This window comes from Eubalaena glacialis, chromosome 8 (assembly GCF_028564815.1).
Source record: "Eubalaena glacialis isolate mEubGla1 chromosome 8, mEubGla1.1.hap2.+ XY, whole genome shotgun sequence".
Taxonomy (NCBI): Eukaryota; Metazoa; Chordata; class Mammalia; order Artiodactyla; family Balaenidae; genus Eubalaena; species Eubalaena glacialis.
The window spans coordinates 123666169-123686817 of NC_083723.1; the positions used below are offsets into that span (position 1 = coordinate 123666169).

The 20649-nt window shown below is 41.8% G+C and overlaps 1 protein-coding gene across 1 annotated transcript in view; it reads right to left on the reverse strand.

The window, feature by feature from the left end:
- RHEB (Ras homolog, mTORC1 binding) overlaps positions 1-20284 on the reverse strand; it is a 46378-nt gene extending 26094 nt beyond the window's left edge. Inside the window, exon 1 of the mRNA XM_061198196.1 lies at positions 19901-20284. Coding sequence (XP_061054179.1) covers positions 19901-19952 — 52 coding nt within the window. The 5' untranslated portion in view covers positions 19953-20284. The remainder of the gene's footprint in view (positions 1-19900) is intronic.
- Between the last annotated feature and the right edge of the window lie 365 nt (positions 20285-20649).

A 20649-nucleotide genomic window follows, 5' to 3' on the forward strand; every position in this document is an offset into this window, starting at 1 on the left:
GTTTGCTCACATGCCTCTGACATACTTATTAAATATGTTTAAAACTCCAGGGGAGTACATCCTGACTTATGTTCCCCTTCTGCTCTCAGTGCTATAGAAAGACTTGGTTGGGTGTTGCAGCCGTTGGGTGCTATAGCCCTGACCACAGAGATGAGCGCATGCTCTAGAAAATGATCTCAGTCGCTTAAAGCTCTACCCCACTAACCCAGATCAAACGCAACCATGGGGATGCATGTGACCTGCATGTCCTGTAGTAATCTGACTACGATACCTGACAAAAAGTGTGTAGCCTCTGGTTTGAGGAGCCTTGAAGTAAAAAGTCAGGAAGATAGAGGCTAAAGCTACAGAGGCAATTAAGGAAGAGCAGCAGCTCTTTCACTTAACAAAAGAAATCAAAGAACAGTGAAGCATGCAACGTGTAACAACAATTCCAAGAAACTATTGGCCAGAGGCACGTTGTGACTTCCGGGATGTCTGCCTCCATAGGGACCAGATGCTGACACAGCCACCAAGCTGCAGGTGGTCTACTCTCCCCTCCAGTTCCCCGGAGCTAAATGGTTACAACTACCCGCACTGAAACCTGGACTTGTAGCTTCATCAGTTACAGACAGAAGAGCTGGACTATTCACTTTGTAAAATAAGGAGATGTGCTCCCCAACCTGTCCAAACACCTTTTTTCCTCCCGGTTCTGCCTCACAACGGCTGTATTTTTAACAGTGTCAAGCTTGGTAACATTTCATTCCATTCTGAATCCCGAGTTTTCAAATCCCTGACTATGGATTAACTCATTAATTTCTCAAATAGCTATTAAGCAGCTATTATGTTCCAGGCATGGTTCTAGGCGCTGGGATATATCAGCGAACAAACAGAAATTGCTTGGTACATAAATTCTAATAGTGAGAAGTATATTAAAATAAAAAAGCACAATAAATGCAATAAATTGGAGAAAATATGTATCTATTCCTTGTAAACAAAGGAACATAACAAATAATTACCATGATTTTTTAAACTAATGAATGAATGGATCTAAGCAATGATGAGGAGAAGCTATTAATGCCGCAAAAAGAGAAATAACCAGATATTATGGGTCTCCTGATACAAACACAGACCACTACCCTGGTAGCAATTTTAAGGAGGGTGGGGAAGGAAAAAGAGAAAGAAACCGCCTGAATCTGACCAAACTGCTAGATTTAACTACCAATTTACAGGAAATAACGGGGGACAAATGAACATCTTGAATACTATAGGATGCAATAGCAAAACCCAGATTCTAGGTAACACTTCAGGTAACCCCTATATATCAGAATTTCTAGGGTGGGGCCCATGCTTCACTCAGTATTTTTCAAACTCCTCCAGTGATTCCAGCGTGTCTGGAAGTTTGAAAACCAGTGTTCTAAAGCAGGGCTTCCCTAATGTTAAAGAATAAGCAATTCTCCTAAGGACCACGTTAAAGTGTAGATTGTTGATCTATTTGATCTGGGGTGGGGTGTGGGATTTTCCATTTCTACCAAGCTCCCTGGTGATACTGATCTCCAAACCAAGTTCTAAAGTTTAGAACACTGGTTCACAAACTTAGCTGCACTCCGGAAACACAGAGGGAATTCCAAAAACTACTGGCTGGGCCTCACCCTCAAGTAATTCTGATTTAATTACTACAAGGTGCAGCCAGGGCATGGGGATTGTTAAAAAGATCCCTGAGTGATTCTAATGTGCCACAAGTTTGAGAACCCCTGGACCAAGGTCAAGGCTGGCAGGAAAAAAGAGATGGAAGAAACTCTGTTCTTGAGTTGACTGACTAGTCAACCGCTAGTCTTCCATTTATGTGAATGAATAAACCTTATTCTTTAAGCCAGCATGAGACAAATTATTTCGCAGTCAAAAGTATACTAATTGATTGCAATATTATTGCAATAGAACTGAAAATTTTAGTATCTTCTTATAAAGATCACTCAAATCACTCCTCTTCTATTTGATAAATTCATATTTTAGAATGATAGGAGTCTTCTCTGCTTTAAGAAACATTACTTATCACTTGACTCTACACCCACTCTTAACTGACACAATCTGTAAGTAAAATTTCTCAAGGGGGACTTCCCTGGTGGTGCAGTGGTTAAGAGTCCGCCTGCCAATGCAGGGGACACGGGTTCGAGCCCTGGTCCGGGAAGATCCCACATGCCGCGGAGCAACTAAGCCCGTGCGCCACAACTACTGAGCCTGCGCTCTAGAGGCTGTGAGCCACAACTACTGAGCCCATGTGCCACAACTATTGAAGCCCACTCACCTAGAGCCCGTGCTCCGCAACAAGAGACGCCACTGCAATGAGAAGCCTGCACACCGCAACAAAGAGTAGACCCCGCTTGCTGCAACTAGAGAAAGCCCGCGCGCAGCAACGAAGACCCAAAGCAGCCAAAAATAAATAAATAAATAAATTAATTAAACAATTATATATATAAAAAAAATTTCTCAAGGAACAAACATCAGTGATGCCTTCTAATAATTGACTTGAATGATCCTTGGAAGAGGCCAGAGCCAGAAACTTAAAGAAAGCTGCTGACCAAGCACTGGGGTCATATTTTTTATGTGTCTGGGATGGGGGTGGCAAATGGGACAGGACGCAGTCCTACCAGGAACCAAGCAAGCTCCCCACAAGAGGACTGTGGACTGGGGCCAGATGATGGCCAGTGAAAAAACCCAATAGAAAAGAGTGAGTAAAGATGGGAAGAGGGCAGAGGAAGTAAGAGGAAAACAACTCGAACACCAACCTGTAATCCCAAATTCCCAACCACACAAAAACTCTATTACTAAGAAAAAGCAGCCATCAGAATAATTGGAATAGGTGAAATTAATCTTATAAAGGTCTGTGAAGACTGTAACTAAACATGCCCAGAGTTTCCAGAGATTATCCAAGGAATTGCTTCTACTTTAAAAAACTTATGAAAAAACAGATTAAACATGATCAAGTGAATATGAAAAAACGTTTTTTTCACAAATACTCTGTTTAAAAAAAATCCAGGTAACATCTTTTGAAATAAGTTCCTACTATTTCACATAAAATACATTTCAAGTAAATAATGGAATAACTGTGGTTATGGCCACAGGGCAAAAAGTATTCACCACGTAATAATCAACTTTTCCCATTTCCAGGGCTCCATTTATTCTAAGAAACATCATCTGTTAACGGCAGCTTTGCGGGGCAGGGGTTGATGAGAGCACACTAGTAAATTAAAACCACAATACATCCTGGCATTGAGGAAATATAATTAATAGAAACAGGACTGTGGGTTAAGGTTCAGGATTTGAATTCAGATTACGGTGTGAACGCCAGCTGTGTCTCTGGGGAAGTTAATGCCTTTGTGCCTTGGAACCCTCATGCGTGTGATGACTAAACACAGTACACCTTCAGTCCACACACATCGACTGATGCTATTCCATAACAGGATTCTATGGTCACCTGAATTCTGAAAAAGATGTCAGCATGATACACCTGACTGCCACCTACAAGGATCCTGTAATCTTAACAGAAAGGAAGGCACCTATGTGAAAGGTCAAGTACACCCCTCCCCCCCACAGGATTAGAAAGTGGTGGTGGTGTTTTTTAAAAAAGAACCGCCAGGGAGTTCCCCGGTGGTCCAGTGATTAAGACTCTGCGATTCCACTGCAGGGGGCATGGGTTTGACCCCCGGCTGGGGAACTAAGATCCTGCATACCACATGGTGTGGCCAGAAAAAAAAAAAGAAGAACCACCACTGGAGAATTTCTACTGAGGAGAGGGACGTGAGAGGATGAAACACTAGGGAGATCAGAAGGAGATTCTGAAAAATGGACTAGAAATGAAAAATGGGCATTTTAACCTGCTTCAAAATAGGATTTAATACAAACCAGAAAAGGAAAATAATGGAAAAACTGATCTGTAAGGGAAACAAGAACCTCAGACAATTTAAAAAAGAAACAAGTATGTACTTGATTTCAAGACTTACTAGGAGACTACAGTTATCAAGACAGTGTGGTATTGGCATAAAAACAGACATACAGATTAATGGAACAAAATACAGGCTCCAGAAATAAACCCACACATATAATTGATCAGCTGATTTTGGATAAACGTGCAAAGGCAATTCAAGGGAGAAAGAACAGTCTTTTTCAACAAGTGGTGCTGACACAATTGGATATCAATATTAAAGAGAAAGAACCTGACCATATCCCATATAAAAGTATAGGATAAAAAATGGATCACAGACCAACTGCAAAACCTAAACTATGAAACTTCTGGAAGAAAACATAGAGAAAATCTCTGTGACCTTGAGTTAAGGAAGATTTCAACAGCACAATCCATAAAGAAAAAAAGGATATATTGGACTTCATCAAAATTAAAACTGGTCAGCAAGATTCTTGTTAAGGGGATGAAAAGACAAACCACAGACCTGGAGAAAACATGTGCAAAACACATTATCCGACAAAGGGCATGAATCAGGATATATAACAAACTCTCAAAATTTAACAATAAGAAAACCACCCAATTAAGCATACGAGCAAAAGATTTGAACACTTTAACAAAGAAAATATTCAAACGGCAAGTAAGGACTTCCCTGGTGGTGCAGTGGTTAAGAATCCACCTGCCAATGCAGGCGACACGGGTTCCAGCCCTGGTCCGGGAAGAGCCCACATGCCGCGGAGCAACTAAGCCCCTGCGACACAACTACTGAAGCCTGTCCACCTAGAGCCCGAGCTCCGCAACAAGAGAAGCCACCACAATGAGAAGCCCGCGCACCACAACGAAGAGTAGTCCCAGCTCCGCTGCAACCAGAGAAAGCCTGTGTGCAGCAACAAAGACCCAACGCAGCCAAAAATAAATTTATTAAAAAAAATAAAACCGCTGCTAATCAAATTATATTAAAAAAGGCAAGTAAGCCCATGAAATGATGCTTATCATTATTCATTAGGAAAATGCAAATAAAATTACAGTGAGATATAACACATCTAATTAAAAATGTCTACAATAAAAAAATACTGACAATACCAGTACTGGAGAGGATGTGGAGCAACTGGTCTCTCTGGTGGGGATGCAAACTGGTACAGTCACTTTGGAAAAAGTTTTTTAAAAATAAAACACATTTATCAGATGACCCAGCAGTTCCATTCTTAGGTATTTTTCCAAGAGAAATGAAAACTATGGTCACCCAAAAACTTGTATGCATATACCTATAACAGCTTTATTCATAATTGTCCCAAAGTGAAAACAAACCAAATGTCCTTCAACCTGTTACTAGATAAACAAATATTAAATCCACACAAAGGAACACTACCCAGCAGTAAAAAGGAATGAACTGCTGATAGACACAACATGGATAAATCTCAAATGTGATTCCATTTATATTACATTCTGGAACAGACAAAACTATAGGGACAGAAAACAGAAGGGGGGTAAGGGCCGACTACAGAGGGGCACAAGGGCATTGTGCGGGGGTTGATGGAACTGTTCTGTGTCTTGTGGTTGTGGTTACATAACTATAGAGTATTTGTTAAAACCGAGCCATACACAAAAAGGGATAAATTTTACTGTTTGTAAATTGTACTTCAAGTTTAAAAAAGAATCTTAACCTTTACCTCAGATACAAAAATTAGCTGGAAATGGATCATAGACCTAAACTTAAGAGCTAAAACAATTATACTTCTAGAAGTAAACATGAGAACATTTTTACGATCTTAAGATAGGCAAAGATTCCTTACATGATAAAAAAAATGAGTAAACCATAAACGAACTGATAAACTGGGCTTTAACAAAATTACAAATTTCTGTTCTTTGAAACATAAGAAAATGAAAAGGAAGCCATGAACTAGCAGAAAATATTACATATATATGAAAAAGAACTATTATTCAGAATACATAACTCAATAAAAAGAACCCAATAACAAAGGCAAAACACTTGGACACTTCACAAAAGAAGATATATGCAAATGGTCAAGAGGTATATGAAAAGACGCTCAATGTCATTAGTCATTGGGAAAAGTCAAATTTCCATGGCCCACCACATCCATACTGCTAAAGAGTTAGAAAACTGACAATATCAGATATCAGTGAAGATGGGTCTCATTTGTTGCTGGCGGAGTGTAAAATGGTACAAATGCTTTGGGAAACTGGTAGTTGCTCAGAAAATTATAAACTTCATACATGTGACCCAGCAACTCCATTCCAAGGGGTGCTTACCAAAGAGAAATGACAGTGTCAACAAACACACAACAAATGCTCATCAAAGCTTTATTCTTAGCAGTGAAACACTGGAAACAACAAGTGACTGGAGAAACAAATTATGGTACATGCATACAACAGAATACTACTCAGAAATAAAAAGAAACTCTTTATATATGTGACAACATGAATGGATCTCAAAACATTATTCTAATTGAAAGAAGTCACACAATAAGAGTATTTATTGTGTGATTCTATTTATGCGAAATTTTTTAACAAGAAAAACTAATCGATAGTAATGGAAAGCAGATCAGTGTTTGCTTGGGAGTGGGGTGGGGTATGAGGGACCTTTTGGGATGAAAATGTTTATTTTGATTGGAGTAATGGTTTTACACAGGTGAATAAATCTGTCAAAACCCATCTAACTTTACACTTAAAATGGGAACTTTATTAGACATAAATTATACCTCAATAAAACTTGATTTTTCTGTTTTATTGAAGTATAGTTGATGTACGATATTACCTAAGTTATAGATGTATAATATAGTGATTCACAATTTTTAAAGGTTATACTCCATGTATAGTTACTATAAAATATTGACTATATTCCCTGTGTTGTACAATATGTCCTTGTAGCTTATTTTATACATAATAATTTGTACATCTTAATCCCCTACGTCTAGGTTGCCCCTCCACCCTTCCGTCTCCCCACTGGTAACCACTAGTTTGTTCTCTGTAACTGTGAGTCTGCTTCTTTTTTGTTATATTCACTACTCTGTTGTATTTTTATCATTACTTTTAAATTTTGGCTGTGTCAGATTTTCGTTGCGGCATGCGGGACCTTCGTTGCGGCAGGCGGGATCTTTTCGTTGAGGCACGTGGGCTCTTTGTTGCGGCGCGTGGGCTTCTCTCCAGCTGTGGCGCACAGGCTCCAGGGCGCGTGGGCTCTGTAGTTTGTGGCACATGGGCTCTCTAGTTGAGGAGCACGGGTGTAGTTGCCCCGCAACATGTGGAATCTTAGTTCCCCAACCAGGGATCGAACCGCGTCCCCTGCATTGGAGGGCAGATTCTTTACCACTGGACCACCCGGGAAGTCCCTGTTGCATTTTTTATATTCCACATATAAGTGATAGCATACAGTATTTGTCTTGGAGGGTATTATGCTAAGTGAAATAAGTCAGATAAAGAAAGACAAAACTTGATTTTAAAACAAGTATTAAAAAGGGAAGACATTTATTTTTTTTACCAAGCATAACAGGATAGTGATTAGCTATGTGACAGTAGGCAGTTTTCCTGGTCTGTTTCCTCATTTGTAAAATAGATATAATAACAGCACATACTTTATAGGTAGTTGTGAAGATTAAATGAAAATATCGATACATGCAGAATATCTGCTATGTAATAATCATGACATTTATTGAGGACTTACTACATAACCACATTCTAGACATTTTCATTTAATCCTAGTCTCACATTCTAATAATTATATCTAATATATTAACTTGAAATCTAAGAAAATGATATTTAGTAACAACTACTGAAGCTAAATCCTCAAACTCACATGAAAAAATATCAAGAAATATAAGAATACACACACATACCCCTAATGCAGAAAATTACTGACTGTTTCAGTAATCACTGCGTAACAAACACTTCAAAACTTAGTGGCTGAAATCAACAACTATTTCATTTGTTCCTGATACTACAATCAAGGCTGGGCTCGGCTGGCTCCTCTGCTGGTCTTAAAGTCACCCCTTGGCTGCCTCCGCTGGTGGGAGGCTGGGGGCCAGACTCGGCTGGGAGGGCTGGACCTTCTCCCTTCCCACATGTCTTCTCCTAAGGTCTCTCCCCCATGTTCCTCGAAGCTCCAGAGAACACAGAAGCAGAAGCTGCCGACTTCTTAAGGCTTGAGCCTGGCACTGGCCCATCATCATCTCTGCAGTGTCTTGCTGGTCAGGAGTGCCACAGGGCCAGGACATGAATAAGTACCAGGAAGGTGCTTCTCTGGGAGCCACTGATGGAAAGACATCAATAAAAGGGACCAGGTTTGCAAACAGCAGAGAAAGACTACAGAATCACCTGGGGTTGTAAACGGACGCCAACCTGAATATCATCATTGTTAAAAGGGCTAGAATAACAACGAACCGTATGAAGGTTTCTTTAACAATGTGTTCCTTACACAATACATGATACCAATTACATGCGGACTAAAAAAATGTGTAGTTCTGTCCCCGGTAGCGCAGTGGTTAAGAATCCGCCTGCCAATGCAGGGCACATGGGTTTGAGCCCTGGCCCGGGAAGATCCCACATGCCGTGCGCCACAACTACTGAGCCCACACGCCTAGAGCCCGTGCTCCGCAACAAGAGAAGCCGGCGCAATGAGAAGACCTCACACTGCAACGAAGAGTAGCCCCTGCTCGCCGCAACTAGAGAAAGCCCGCGCGCAGCAACAAAGACCCAAAGCAGCCAAAAAAAAGAAAAAAGAAAAAGTGTAGTTCTGTCAATAGCAGCATTGGTTATTGTTGCTTTTTTGAGGGGGCAGGGTGAGATGTATATATATCAGGGTCACCAAGGAATCTTTTGGAAAAAAACCTCACCATTCTAATTTTAAAAAGGGTGCCTCAGGAGTTCCCGTGTGCTCTGCAGAAGTGCTTCCTGTGACTCTAATATGCATCCCCATCCCCACATCTCCACCACATACTGAGTCAGATGAGGGCATGTGATACAGAGAATCCAACTTTTAATTGTTCACCAGAACCTACAAGTGAGACACTGTTTTAAGAGTTTATGACCCAATTCCTGGAAATCTCCGCCCCTTCCCCAAAATAGTTGGAATAATTCTCCCACTCATTAGCCTATGAAATTACCCAACCTATAAAAACTAACCACCCCATATTTCGGGGCCTCTCAACTTCTAAGAGGCCCATACTCTGTCTATGGAGTGTGTATCTCCCTGAGTAAACCTTCTTTCACTTAAAAAAAAAAAAAAGAGTTTACAAAACATTTTCACATGAATTATCTCACTTGTTCCTATGAATTAAGCAGGGCTGACATCATCTTATTCTCTCACACTCCCTTACCAATTTTCAAAGAACAGATGGTAGGAGAGAAAAAAATTAAGGTGCAATTATTATTTTGACAAAGAGGATAACCACGTAAAACTGGTTCATAAAGTTATTACTCATTCAAATACTTTTTTTTTAAAATATAAATTTATTTATTTTATTTATTTATTTTTGGCTGCGTCAGGTCTTTGTTGCTGCATGCAGGCTTTCTCTAGTTGCAGTGAGCGGGGCTACTCTTCATTGCCGTGTGCGGGCTTCTCATTGCAGTGGCTTCTCTTGTTGCAGAGCACGGGTTCTAGGCCCGCGGGCCTCAGTAGTTGTGGCTCACGGGCTCTAGAGCGCAGGCTCAGTAGTTGTGGCACTCGGGCTTAGCTGCTCCGTGGCATGTGGGATCTTCCCGGACCAGGGCTCGAACCCGTGTCCCCTGCATTGGCAGGCGGATTCTTAACCACTGCACCACCAGGAAAGCCCTCAAATACTTATTAGGTGCTTACTATTGCCAAGCACTAGGCTACCAGATACATTCCACTGAGGAAAATAAGAGAAATAAGTTTGTACCATAACATGAAGATCTGAGTTACATAAATGAAGAAGTTTGTTAACTGTCTGGGTTATTAAGCTAAAAGGAAAAAAAGAAAGTGCTGACAAGAAGGGCCATGGACCTGCTTCCCTAAAGATTTTAAAAACAGGATATTCATCTCTCTGGGATGATTTATAGGTAAAGCCAAGATGGAAGGTAAGGGAATAGAACTGATAAACTGCAGTCAATTAAATGTTTGGCAACAATGAAGAATGAATTTTGCTAGATTTGTGGCCAAAATTGGGGAGAAGGCTGGGGGTCGGGTGGGAAAGAGCTAGAGAAAAGCAAACAAGAGATAAATACCTAAATTATAAAACAATCTTTAATGAGAACATGGAGTTTAAGATTGATCAAAACTAGTAATAAAAAAAAATTAGGAAAATGAATTGAGACATAAAGCATATTTATCAATCAGCATGAATGGTTATTAATAAAGATTATTTCTTCAACAGCTCTTTAAAACTGCATTGACCCCACATACTAACACCAATCCATCCCTCACCATACCTGTGCTACCTCATGGAGTTTAAAGATATCCCACACCAGTAAATGCTTTAAAAACACCAGGGCTTCCCTGGTGGCGCAGTGGTTGGGAATCTGCCTGCCAGTGCAGGGGACACGGGTTTGAGCCCTGGTCCGGGAAGATCCCACATGCCGCGGAGCAAATGGGCCCGTGAGCCACAGCTGCTGAGCCTGCGCGTCTGGAGCCTGTGCTCCACAACAGGAGAGGCTGCAATAGTGAGAGGCCCGCGCACCGCGATGAAGAGTGGCCCCCGCTTGCCGCAACTGGAGAAAGCCCTTGCACAGAAACGAAGATCCAACACAGCCATAAATAAATAAAATTAAAAAAACAAAACAAAACAAAACAAAAAAAACACCAGCCAATCATTATTAATAGTAGTAACTGTATACTGTGGCTGCCTTACTAGACTGAAGCTCCCTGCGGGCAGAGATCAGGACCGCCCTGGCCTTGGTGGCTAAGTACACAGTGCCTGGCACGTAGTAGGGACTTAGGTTACTCAAACATGTAATGAACACCTATTTGAATAACACGTGATACACTTAACTCACACACTGCCCTCTTCAACCAGTCATTTCAGCAATTCAGTCTTGTGAGGGTCTGAAATCCTCTGGATAGCTGATAAAAGTCCTGGACTCTTTCCCCAGAAAATATGCACCCAGTCTCAGGCAAAGCTCATGAAGTCCAAGTTAAGAACCACTACTCGAAGTGGGCACCAGAACTGAAGACAGCGCTCTGCCTGGGGTTCAGAGTTCGGCCGAGCTAGTTTACGATGAGAACCCATCAACTGAACTGCTCAGAAAATTAATCCAGGTCTCTCCACCTGTATACTCACAGGAGATTCTTCTGAAATGTAAATGTAAGACTTCACATCTGTGGCCCTCCTTTCCTCCAGCAGCCACCTCAGTGATGTTCTGTTCCGAACTTTTGCATGGCTCTCCTCTGTGGTCGGGCACTCCTGCCCCCTGGTGTACTCAAGGCCATACTCACATCTAGTTTCTTCCCAGAAGATGGGTTGGAAATCCCACTTCTACCCCCACCACAGAGCGCCATATTTTAGTGTGGTGTGTCCAGTCTTCCAAAGTCATTTTGAACCCTCCTCCATCTTGATGTCAGCCACCATGGTTGAATTTTGCCAACTAGATTTTTCGTTCAGTCACCCATATAAATCATGAACAAGACTGAAGAGAAACTATATTTTTAAATACTCTCTTTAAAATAAATTCCGAAAGTGATTTAGATTTGAAAACCAGCAAAATACTGGCCAGATGCATTTATATCCAAGACATACAGGTCTAAGAAAAGCATTTTCATGTCCTAAAACTATATTAACTGTAAAAGTCACAGTTAATTTCATCTCCATGTTCACAAATTATTTACCATGCCTTCATGCAGCTAACATTCAACTTTGAATCCTGCAAAAAGCAGAATCATAACATAGCTTGTTAAAGTACCTATTTCTGTTTCAAAAGTCCCTGAGGAGTCTTTCTGCAAGTAAAAAAGCTCAACAAAAAGAGAAATGGGGGAGGGGAAGCAGGGAGGTAAGAGGGAACTCAATTATATCACGGTTAGGACACCAACCAACCAAGGACCTGTAGGAGTTAATTTTATTAGGATCCTTAAATCACCCTGCTTTCACTTGCCCCCAGAGTGCAGTACAAGGTTTCCGGCGCTTCTGTTCTAAACTAATACCAATTTAGACTTCAAATTCCAACGCCTTACGTGGCGCTCTCTTTTATCAGATGCCCAATATATATTTAAGATTATTAAAACACTAAAATAGTATCCCCGGACCTTTGTGTTTGAGATATTAAATTAAATTTCTAAATCAATCAAGCAATTCATGTCAAAGGTACCCAAGAGTTTACATTCTCACGGTTATTAGTTTAAGACAGACTGTGAGTACTCTACTGTTAAGACTTAATTTGGTCCTTCAAAATCAATTAGAACTAAGAATAAAGGTTCTCTCAAGTGTGAGCACTAGAGATTTCATAATGCTTTTAACTTGCACAATCAAGTCCATGTTCAGTTATGATTTATTCAAATAAACAAGTACAATCCACTCATGGACAGTATTAAAGTTATTAACTCTCTCTTCCAGACCCTAGGCTAAGGAAACTGTTGTACCTTTTTGACTTCATAATCACAGGTAGAGATGGCTATTTCTCATTTTGTGATAAAGTTGCTGACACTTGTACTTGAAAACCATGTTAATTAGCATACAGATCCTGCTGTGCTGCCACCTTGAAATTTTTGTTACTCTTTGGGAGCTTCACTAGTACCAGGTCAAAAACCAAGACTTCACCCCAAACTGCACAACAATCAGAGGCCAAGTCAACCGGCATTTAGACATCCTAACTCTGCCCAGGCTTCAGTGATTCACTGCTTATGACCCGGGAGGAAAGCTTCCCTACAGTCCCTGTACAGCCAGCTCCTGACCACCTTTTCCAACCCCACTTCCTCTTCCCACCTGGCAACGCTCAGCCGCCCCAATCCCTTCCGCTGTCAGCATGCCAAGTTCTTTCCCGCCTCACCATCCTGGCCTCGGCCAGTGCTGCAGGGCCTCTCCTGGAGTCTCCTCGAAGACCGCGGTCACCGCATCCCCTTGAACAGGAGTGAGTAGCAGTCTAGCAAGATCCTGCACACCATGTTTCGATGGTTCCCAAGTACAGTCTGCACAACTCTGGGGGTCCCTTGAGACTTTTTCAGGGGGCTCACAAGTCAAAACTATTTCCATAATACCATATATTATTTGCCTTTTCCACTATGTTCATATATGCACGAATGGTGCTAAACCAGTGGTGGGTAAAACTGCTAGACTGGTGCCCCTTAGCACAAATCAAGACAGTGGTCACAAACTGTAGAGGACAGTCATTGTATTCTTCACCACCGTGCACTCACAGCAAAAAGGAAAAAAAAAGCCAAGCCATTTTTACTTAACAATGTCCTTGAGGAAGCGGTAAAAATTATTAATTTTATTAAATCTTGACCTTTAAATACATGTCTTTTTGATGTTCTGCAGACAAAGTGGGATGTATGCATAAAGCATGGCTGCTACACACAGAAGTGTGACGCTGTCTGCGAGAAAAGCACTTGTGCAACTGTTTGGGAAGTGGTCTGAAACAGACACTTTTATCATGGAACACCATTTTTACTTGTAAGAATGACCAACAAACTATCATTGTTTCAGATGTGGGTATCTGGCAGACATTTTCTTGGAAATGAAAGAAATGAGACTGTCATTTTAAGTAAAACTGGTAGCATTTTGCCAACAATCAAATTTGAACTCTCAAGAGGAATCAGAATTCTGCATCACTCAGGGTGAACTTAACAGCTTCCCAGTATTTAGATTTTTCTGAGATTGATGGTGATATTTAAAAATGTCACTTAAAGAAATATCTGTATATTGAAATGCATCAAAATGTGGAAGGATCTGCATAACAGTGAACCAATATTTTCCAAATGACCAACGTACGATGTTCCCAAATCAGGTATGGGTAGCAGATCCATTCAGAGTGCAAACAAACCAACAGAGTTCAGTGTAACAGAGTAAAAAAAACTTCATCCACGTGAGTGTAGATGCTCCAACTAACTTCTAACAAACTACCACTTATGGAGTCTTGGTTCGATGGTGTCAAAGAATACCCACAATTACCTGAAAAAGTACTATTAAAATGCTCCTTCCTTTCCCAGGTATGTATCTGTGCAGGCTCATATACTTTATTAAAGTAACATATTGCAATGGAATGAATTCAGAAGCACATATGAGAATTCAGCTGTTTTTTAAACCAGGTATTGAAGATACTTGCAAAACTGTAAAACACCATCAAAATCCCAGTTGCTTTTTTTTTTTTGGCAGAAATTGATAAGCCAGTCCTAAAATTCATATGAAAATACAAGGGACTCAGAATAATCAAACAATCTTCAAAAAGAATTAAGTTAGAGGGCTCACACTTCCGTATTTTGAAACTTACCATAAAACAACAGTAATCTAGACAGTGTGATACTGGCACAAGGACCATACAGATCAAAGGAACAGAGTCCAGAAATAAACCCGTACATTTATGGTCACGTGGTTTTTGACAAGGATGTCAAGACAATTCAGTGAGGAAAGAATAGTCTTTTAACAAAAGGTGCTGGGACAACTTGATATCTACATACAAAAGAATCAAGTTGTATTCCTATCTCCCAACACATACAAAATTTAACTCTGAATAGATCATAGACCCAAATATAAGAAATAAAAGTATAAAACATTTAGAAGAAAACATAGTGGTAAATCTACATAGCTTTGGATTGGGCCACGGTTTCTTAAATATGACACCAAAAGTACAAGTGACAAAAGAAAAAATAAATAAATTGGACTTTATCAAAATTAAAAATTTTTGGTTCAAAGGCCACCATCAAGAAAGTGAAAAGACAACCCAAAGAATGGAAGAAATTATTTGCAAATAGTATATGATACTTCACACCCAGAAGGATGGCTGGTACAAGAAAGACAGATGAGCTAATTAATTATTAGAGAAATGCAAATCAAAACTACAATGAGGTACCACTTCACACCGGTCAGAATGGCTATTATTAAAGTCTACAAATAACAAATGTTGGAGAGGGTGTGGAGAAAAGGGAACCCTCCTACACTGTTGGTGGGAATGTAAGTTGGTGCAGCCACTATGGAGAACAGTATGGAGGTTCCTAAAAAAACTAAAAATGTGTTTACCATATGATTCTGCAATCCCACTCCTGGACATATATCTGGAAAAGACAAAAACTCTAATTTGAAAAGATTCATGCACCCCTCTGTTCATAGCAGCACTATTTACAATAGCCAAGACATGGAAACAACCTAAACGTCCATCGACAGAAGAATGGATAAAGAAGATGTGATACATATATACAATGGAATATTACTCAGCCATAAAAAAGAATGAAATAATGTCATTTGCAGCAACATGGATGGACCAAGAGATTATCAAACTAAGTGAATTTAAGCCAGACAGAAAGACAAAAACTCTATATCACTTATATGTGGAATCTAAAATATGACACAAATGAACTTATTTACAAAGCAGAAACCGACTCACAGACATACAAAACAAACTTATGGTCACCAAAGGGGAAAGGAGGTGGGGGGAGGGATAAATTAGGAGTTTGGGATTAGCAGATACAAACTATTATATATAAAATAAACAACAAGGTCCCACTGCATAGCACAGGGAACTATAGTCAATACACTATAATAAACCATAATCGAAAAGAATATGAATATACATATATAACAGAATCACTTTCCTGTTCACCAGAAACTAACACAACACTGTAAGTCAACTGTATTATATATCAATTAAAAAATAAATAAAAAATAATAAAAATTAAATAAAAAGACAGATAACAAGTGTTGGTGAGGATGTGGAGAAATTGAAACCAATTTCAACTGTTGGTCGGAATGTAAAATGGTTGGAAAACAGTTTGACAGTTCTTCAAAATATTAAACATAAAATTACCATACGACCCAGCAATTACACTCCTAGGAGTATACCTAAAAGAAGCGAAACCATGTCTACACAAAAATCACACACACAAAATATGAAATATGAATGCTCAGAACAGCATTACTTCTAATAGCTCAAATGTAGAAACAGCCTGCATGTCCATTAATTGACAAATGTATGAAGAGAATGTGGTATATTCAAATAATGCAATATTATTTGGCAACCAAAAGGAATGAATTACTGATACATGCTACAACATGGATGAACCTTGAAAATATTTGTTAAATGACAAATGCCAGGCACAAAATACCATGTATACGTGATTCCATTTATATGAAATGTCCAGAATAGGTAAATTCATATCAACAGAAAGTAGATCAGTGGATGACAGGGGCTGAGGTGAGGAGAGGATGGGAAGTGACTGACTGCTAATGAGGACAAAGTTTCTTTTTGGGGAGATGAAGGTAAGTAGTGATCGATATAACCCACATGGACATCAAAGTAACATCTGATATAACAAAAAAGAAGCAGACTCACAGATATACAGAACTAACGGTTACCAGTAGGGAGAGGAAATACAGGGGTAGGGGATTAAGCCGTACAAACTTTTATGTACAAAATAAGCTACAAGGATATATTGTACAACATGGGCAATACAGCCAGTGTTTTATAGTAACTATAGAGTATAACCTTTAAAAATTGTGAATTACTTTGTTGTACACCTGTAACTTATATAAACATTGTACGTCAACTATACTTAAAAAAAAAGTCTAAAAAATTACATTAAGCACTGGGAAGTCATAATCACAAATGCAAGCTCTGATTATTCTCTTGTACAAAACAATGTATGACACTGAAAAAAAAGTTAATTTCAAGCTTCAACACAAGGTGGTCACTACAGGACTATCCCCTCCCACAGGTACACAACTTTTTACCTTAAAAATTTTCAATGCAATGTGTTAGAAAAGGATAGGATAATTTAAAAATATACAGTAAATCAGAATACAATTGGACTATATTCTACTGGAAACAAATTTAATGACATCTTTCCCTCTGAAGTATCCAAATCAAAGGATGCATGTTCTTTACTACCTAAAATATTCTGACAAGGTAGGTAATAATTTGAGTTACTTTTACTGAATTGCCTTTTACCAAACCACAGAATTGTTTCATTTCCTCTCTTAAGATCTTTCACATTTTTGTGATTCCCTCCTGCTTGTTAACCCCTGAGGCTTATATATGACAGTCTTTTGATGATGGTCTAATGGTAAACTCGATTATCAAAGCTCTCTGTAGAACATTCCAGTGAAAAAGGTGCCAGATTTTATTTGAAGATAATTAAATGACACTATAACTTTAATTCAATTAAGTTTACTTACCTCCTATCACGGGACTACTCGTTTGTGTTAGAAACAATAGATGTAAGGGAGCTGGTACATTTGGCCACCACTAAAACAATTACTACAAAGCACTCCCTGAAAGCCAGCCTGCGTTACAGGTGACGTGTCCTTAAAAGCTTAACATTGTAAATAACAGGAAAAGTACTTCAGGGAAAAAAAAAAAAAAAGTTGTATAAATTACCTGAGAATTATATTTTCCTCACTGGTAGTTTTATCAATGTTTTTAAAACATACAAAATTTGAATGCCAAGTAGTAAAACAATCATTGCACTTGCCAGTTCTATCTGAAGGCAAACTTTTAAAATAAACTTACAAGTATTTTACTAGTCAAACTGGCACGAGATATTTAACCAAAAGAACATTCTAGGAAAGGTGTGCTTTCTAGCTTAGCCTTTTCCCACCCCCAGTCAATATGACACAACAGCTTAGTATCACAAAGTAACACAACCTAGAAAAGAAACACAGATACTCAAATTTCTCTAGTATAGCACCATTCGCAAGCGTGTCAGTAAACTCAGAAATCTGAATACTGAATAATTCTCTGAAGAGTAGCTACTACATGAAATCAGGGAATTATCTCCTTTTTTGATGCTGGCAAACCAAAAGAGCCCACAACTACAAAATGTCCTGGTTCATAACAAAGGTAAACAATTGTAAAATCAAATGCAAAGACTGGGAGTAATTTAACCTCTGCAAAATACATTTCACTTTAATCACCACATATGAAAATAAATACGGAGAAAATGGCGTAGGATATAGCAATATGACATATTGAAGGCACAGAAAATAGGGACTGAACTTACTCTGTATGCCACTGGAGGCTAATTTAGCACAGTATTTTATTAACAGCAGTTTAAAATAAACGTGGAGTGAAGGCAAAGGGCTGACGTGTCACATCTGGGTCTTTAGGAGGATGACGACTAGAAGGCAGGTAAGACAGAATGGGTTTCAACTGGACATAAGGAACTTCTTTAGCAAAACAGTGATAAAATGCTGGACTTGCTTACTGAAGACTGGATCACCAGCTCCAGAATTTCAAGGGGTCAATAAGTCGGGATCTTTGGGGCATTCTCTCAGTTGAGATCAGGTAGCCCAGGTACAGGTCACCTGTAACTTGATTATTCAGAGACTGCTACGTTTAATTAGTGGGCGCTCTGTATCTGATTAGATAGAACTCACTCCAGAGCCAGGATATGTTATAGTCCCACACTTCAAAATGCAGAGAAGCAAAGGGCTCCGTGGTTCAGACTGCCAATAAAGGTGGGATGCCGGGTTCCATACGGGCATTCGGGACGGTCAGGGACTTCAAAAGCCTCCAGCTGAGCCAGGGTTCCTTCATGGCTGCATCTGTTAAGGCTGTCACCTGTTCTTCCCCCACACGATTTGGCATTGCACCCTACAGGAGTCACCCCCTATCTCTACACAAGTGTCTCTCAGCCTCTGATCTTGATCTTGATCCCCCCTACACCCCCCAGCCCTTTGACGGAGAGAGATGATAAAAGGATGAGTAAGCACGCTGTAGCTAGTCTTGGGCAAAGAGCACAGACCTTGGCACCGGCCGTGGAAAATGGGGGTGAGGAAGCAGAACAGAAAGCGAGCGAGCTCGGGGAGTCCGTCCAATGAGCAGCCGGCAGTTACAAGCTTTCCTCCTCCTGCAATCACCAGAGACTCCAAACCTGCTTTCACCACCCCCCCCGCCCCGCTGTGGTCAAGCACACATTCTCCTGAGGCTCATTTACTTCTTAAAAACAACACGAAAAGATAAAGGTAATTTCTCCAGGCTGCCCGTTGTCAAAGACCATAAAGCCTCACTCTGAAGCATGGCTAAGTCCAACGGTTCTCTTTTCTCACTCGTCTTCCAGCACCCCGTCCATCCCCACTCCACCCCAGACCACCTCCGTTCGGCAAAAGAGCGACTGCCACCAACAGTTGCAAATATATGTCAACCTTTTTCGAGGGGGAAAAAAAAAACTTTTGAATTACTTCAACAGCCTGGTTACAAGTACCTGACCTTATTTTTTTCCCAAAGAAAAATAGGACACCGAGAGATCAGAAATTGCTCTTTCTGTGCCCTCCTACTTCGGCCGCTGGCAGCATCTAAGGGGCTTCCGAAGAGGACTCTTTCGAGTTTCTTCCGTAGGAAACTTGCCCTCACTAGCCAAACGTCCTTTAGGTCCCTGGTTTTCTTTAAAATGCTGAACTTCACAGACAGAAAAACCCCAAGTGCTATTTCCTTTGTTAAAATCCTACGGACTTTAATTTGGGGTGGAAAGGCTAGCAACGATCACGACAGCTCGCCGCAGGGAGGTGCAGAGGGACAGGTGCGACTCCTGCCTTTGGGGGCCCCGCGGCAGTCGGCCGAGCGGCAGACCCCGCACCGCCTCCCCGGCACCGGACCAACCTGAGCTCCCCGTCCGCCCGCGGCCTCCCAGACACTTCCCGCCGCGCCCGGGCCGCCCGCCGCCGCCCCGCGGGCCCGGCCGCGCCGCCGCCTCCGCTCAAGATGGAGGTGGCGGCGGCGGCGGGCGGCTGGTTACGAAACGCGCGGCCGCCACATGGCCGCGCCGGCCCCAAACTTGGCCGGGCCCGCCGCGTCCCGGCGCCCAGGCGAGGCCGGGCCCGGGCGCGAGGAGGCCGCGCGGCGCCCGCCACTCACCCACAGACCGGTAGCCCAGGATCGCGATCTTCCGGGACTTGGACTGCGGCATCTTAGCGGCCTCCTCAGCCCCGGGCCAACCACATCAACCGTGGCGGCGGCGGCTCCTGTGCTGCGATCGGTGGCGCCCGCGCCGCGGCACAGCGGCATCCAGGGGCGGGGCGGGCGGGCGCGGCTGCCTCTGCTCCTCGCTCGCGCGCCCAACCGCCCGGAACCGCCGCGCGGCCCCGCCCCCAAACACGCCCACGTGACCGCGCGCCGCCGCAGGGCCCCCCCTACAGAGGCTCGCGTCAGCGCCGCCCTCCCGCTGCGGCGGCCGCCCTCGCCCCCGAAACGCACGAGGTTGCGTCGGGCGGTGTTTCACTTTAAACGGAAAAAGAGAGGACGCCGAGATGCCCCTGTAAAAGTCACAACTGAAACTCGCTGCGTCATGACCCTCCCACCGGCTTCCGCCGCTTTTTAATTACGCCAGTTTTCTCCGAGCGCTGATTGGGCAGTTCTAACCCGCCCGCACGATGACGCGACGGAAACTCCTTCTCCCATTGGGGGCGGTGGAGGGGAGGAGCCAGAGGCGGGGCTGCTTGCCCGGGAGCTAAAAATAAATTCGGACTGGGACAGCGCGGTTGGGCACCAGTGAGGTTTGAAGCTTCGAACTTCGTAAGGGTCGGTGGCTGACGGGAGGGGCGGATAGAAGCTAGCTCCCCAGTGATTGGTTAGGTCGGGGTGAGGAGGCGGGGCAAGATGTGGGA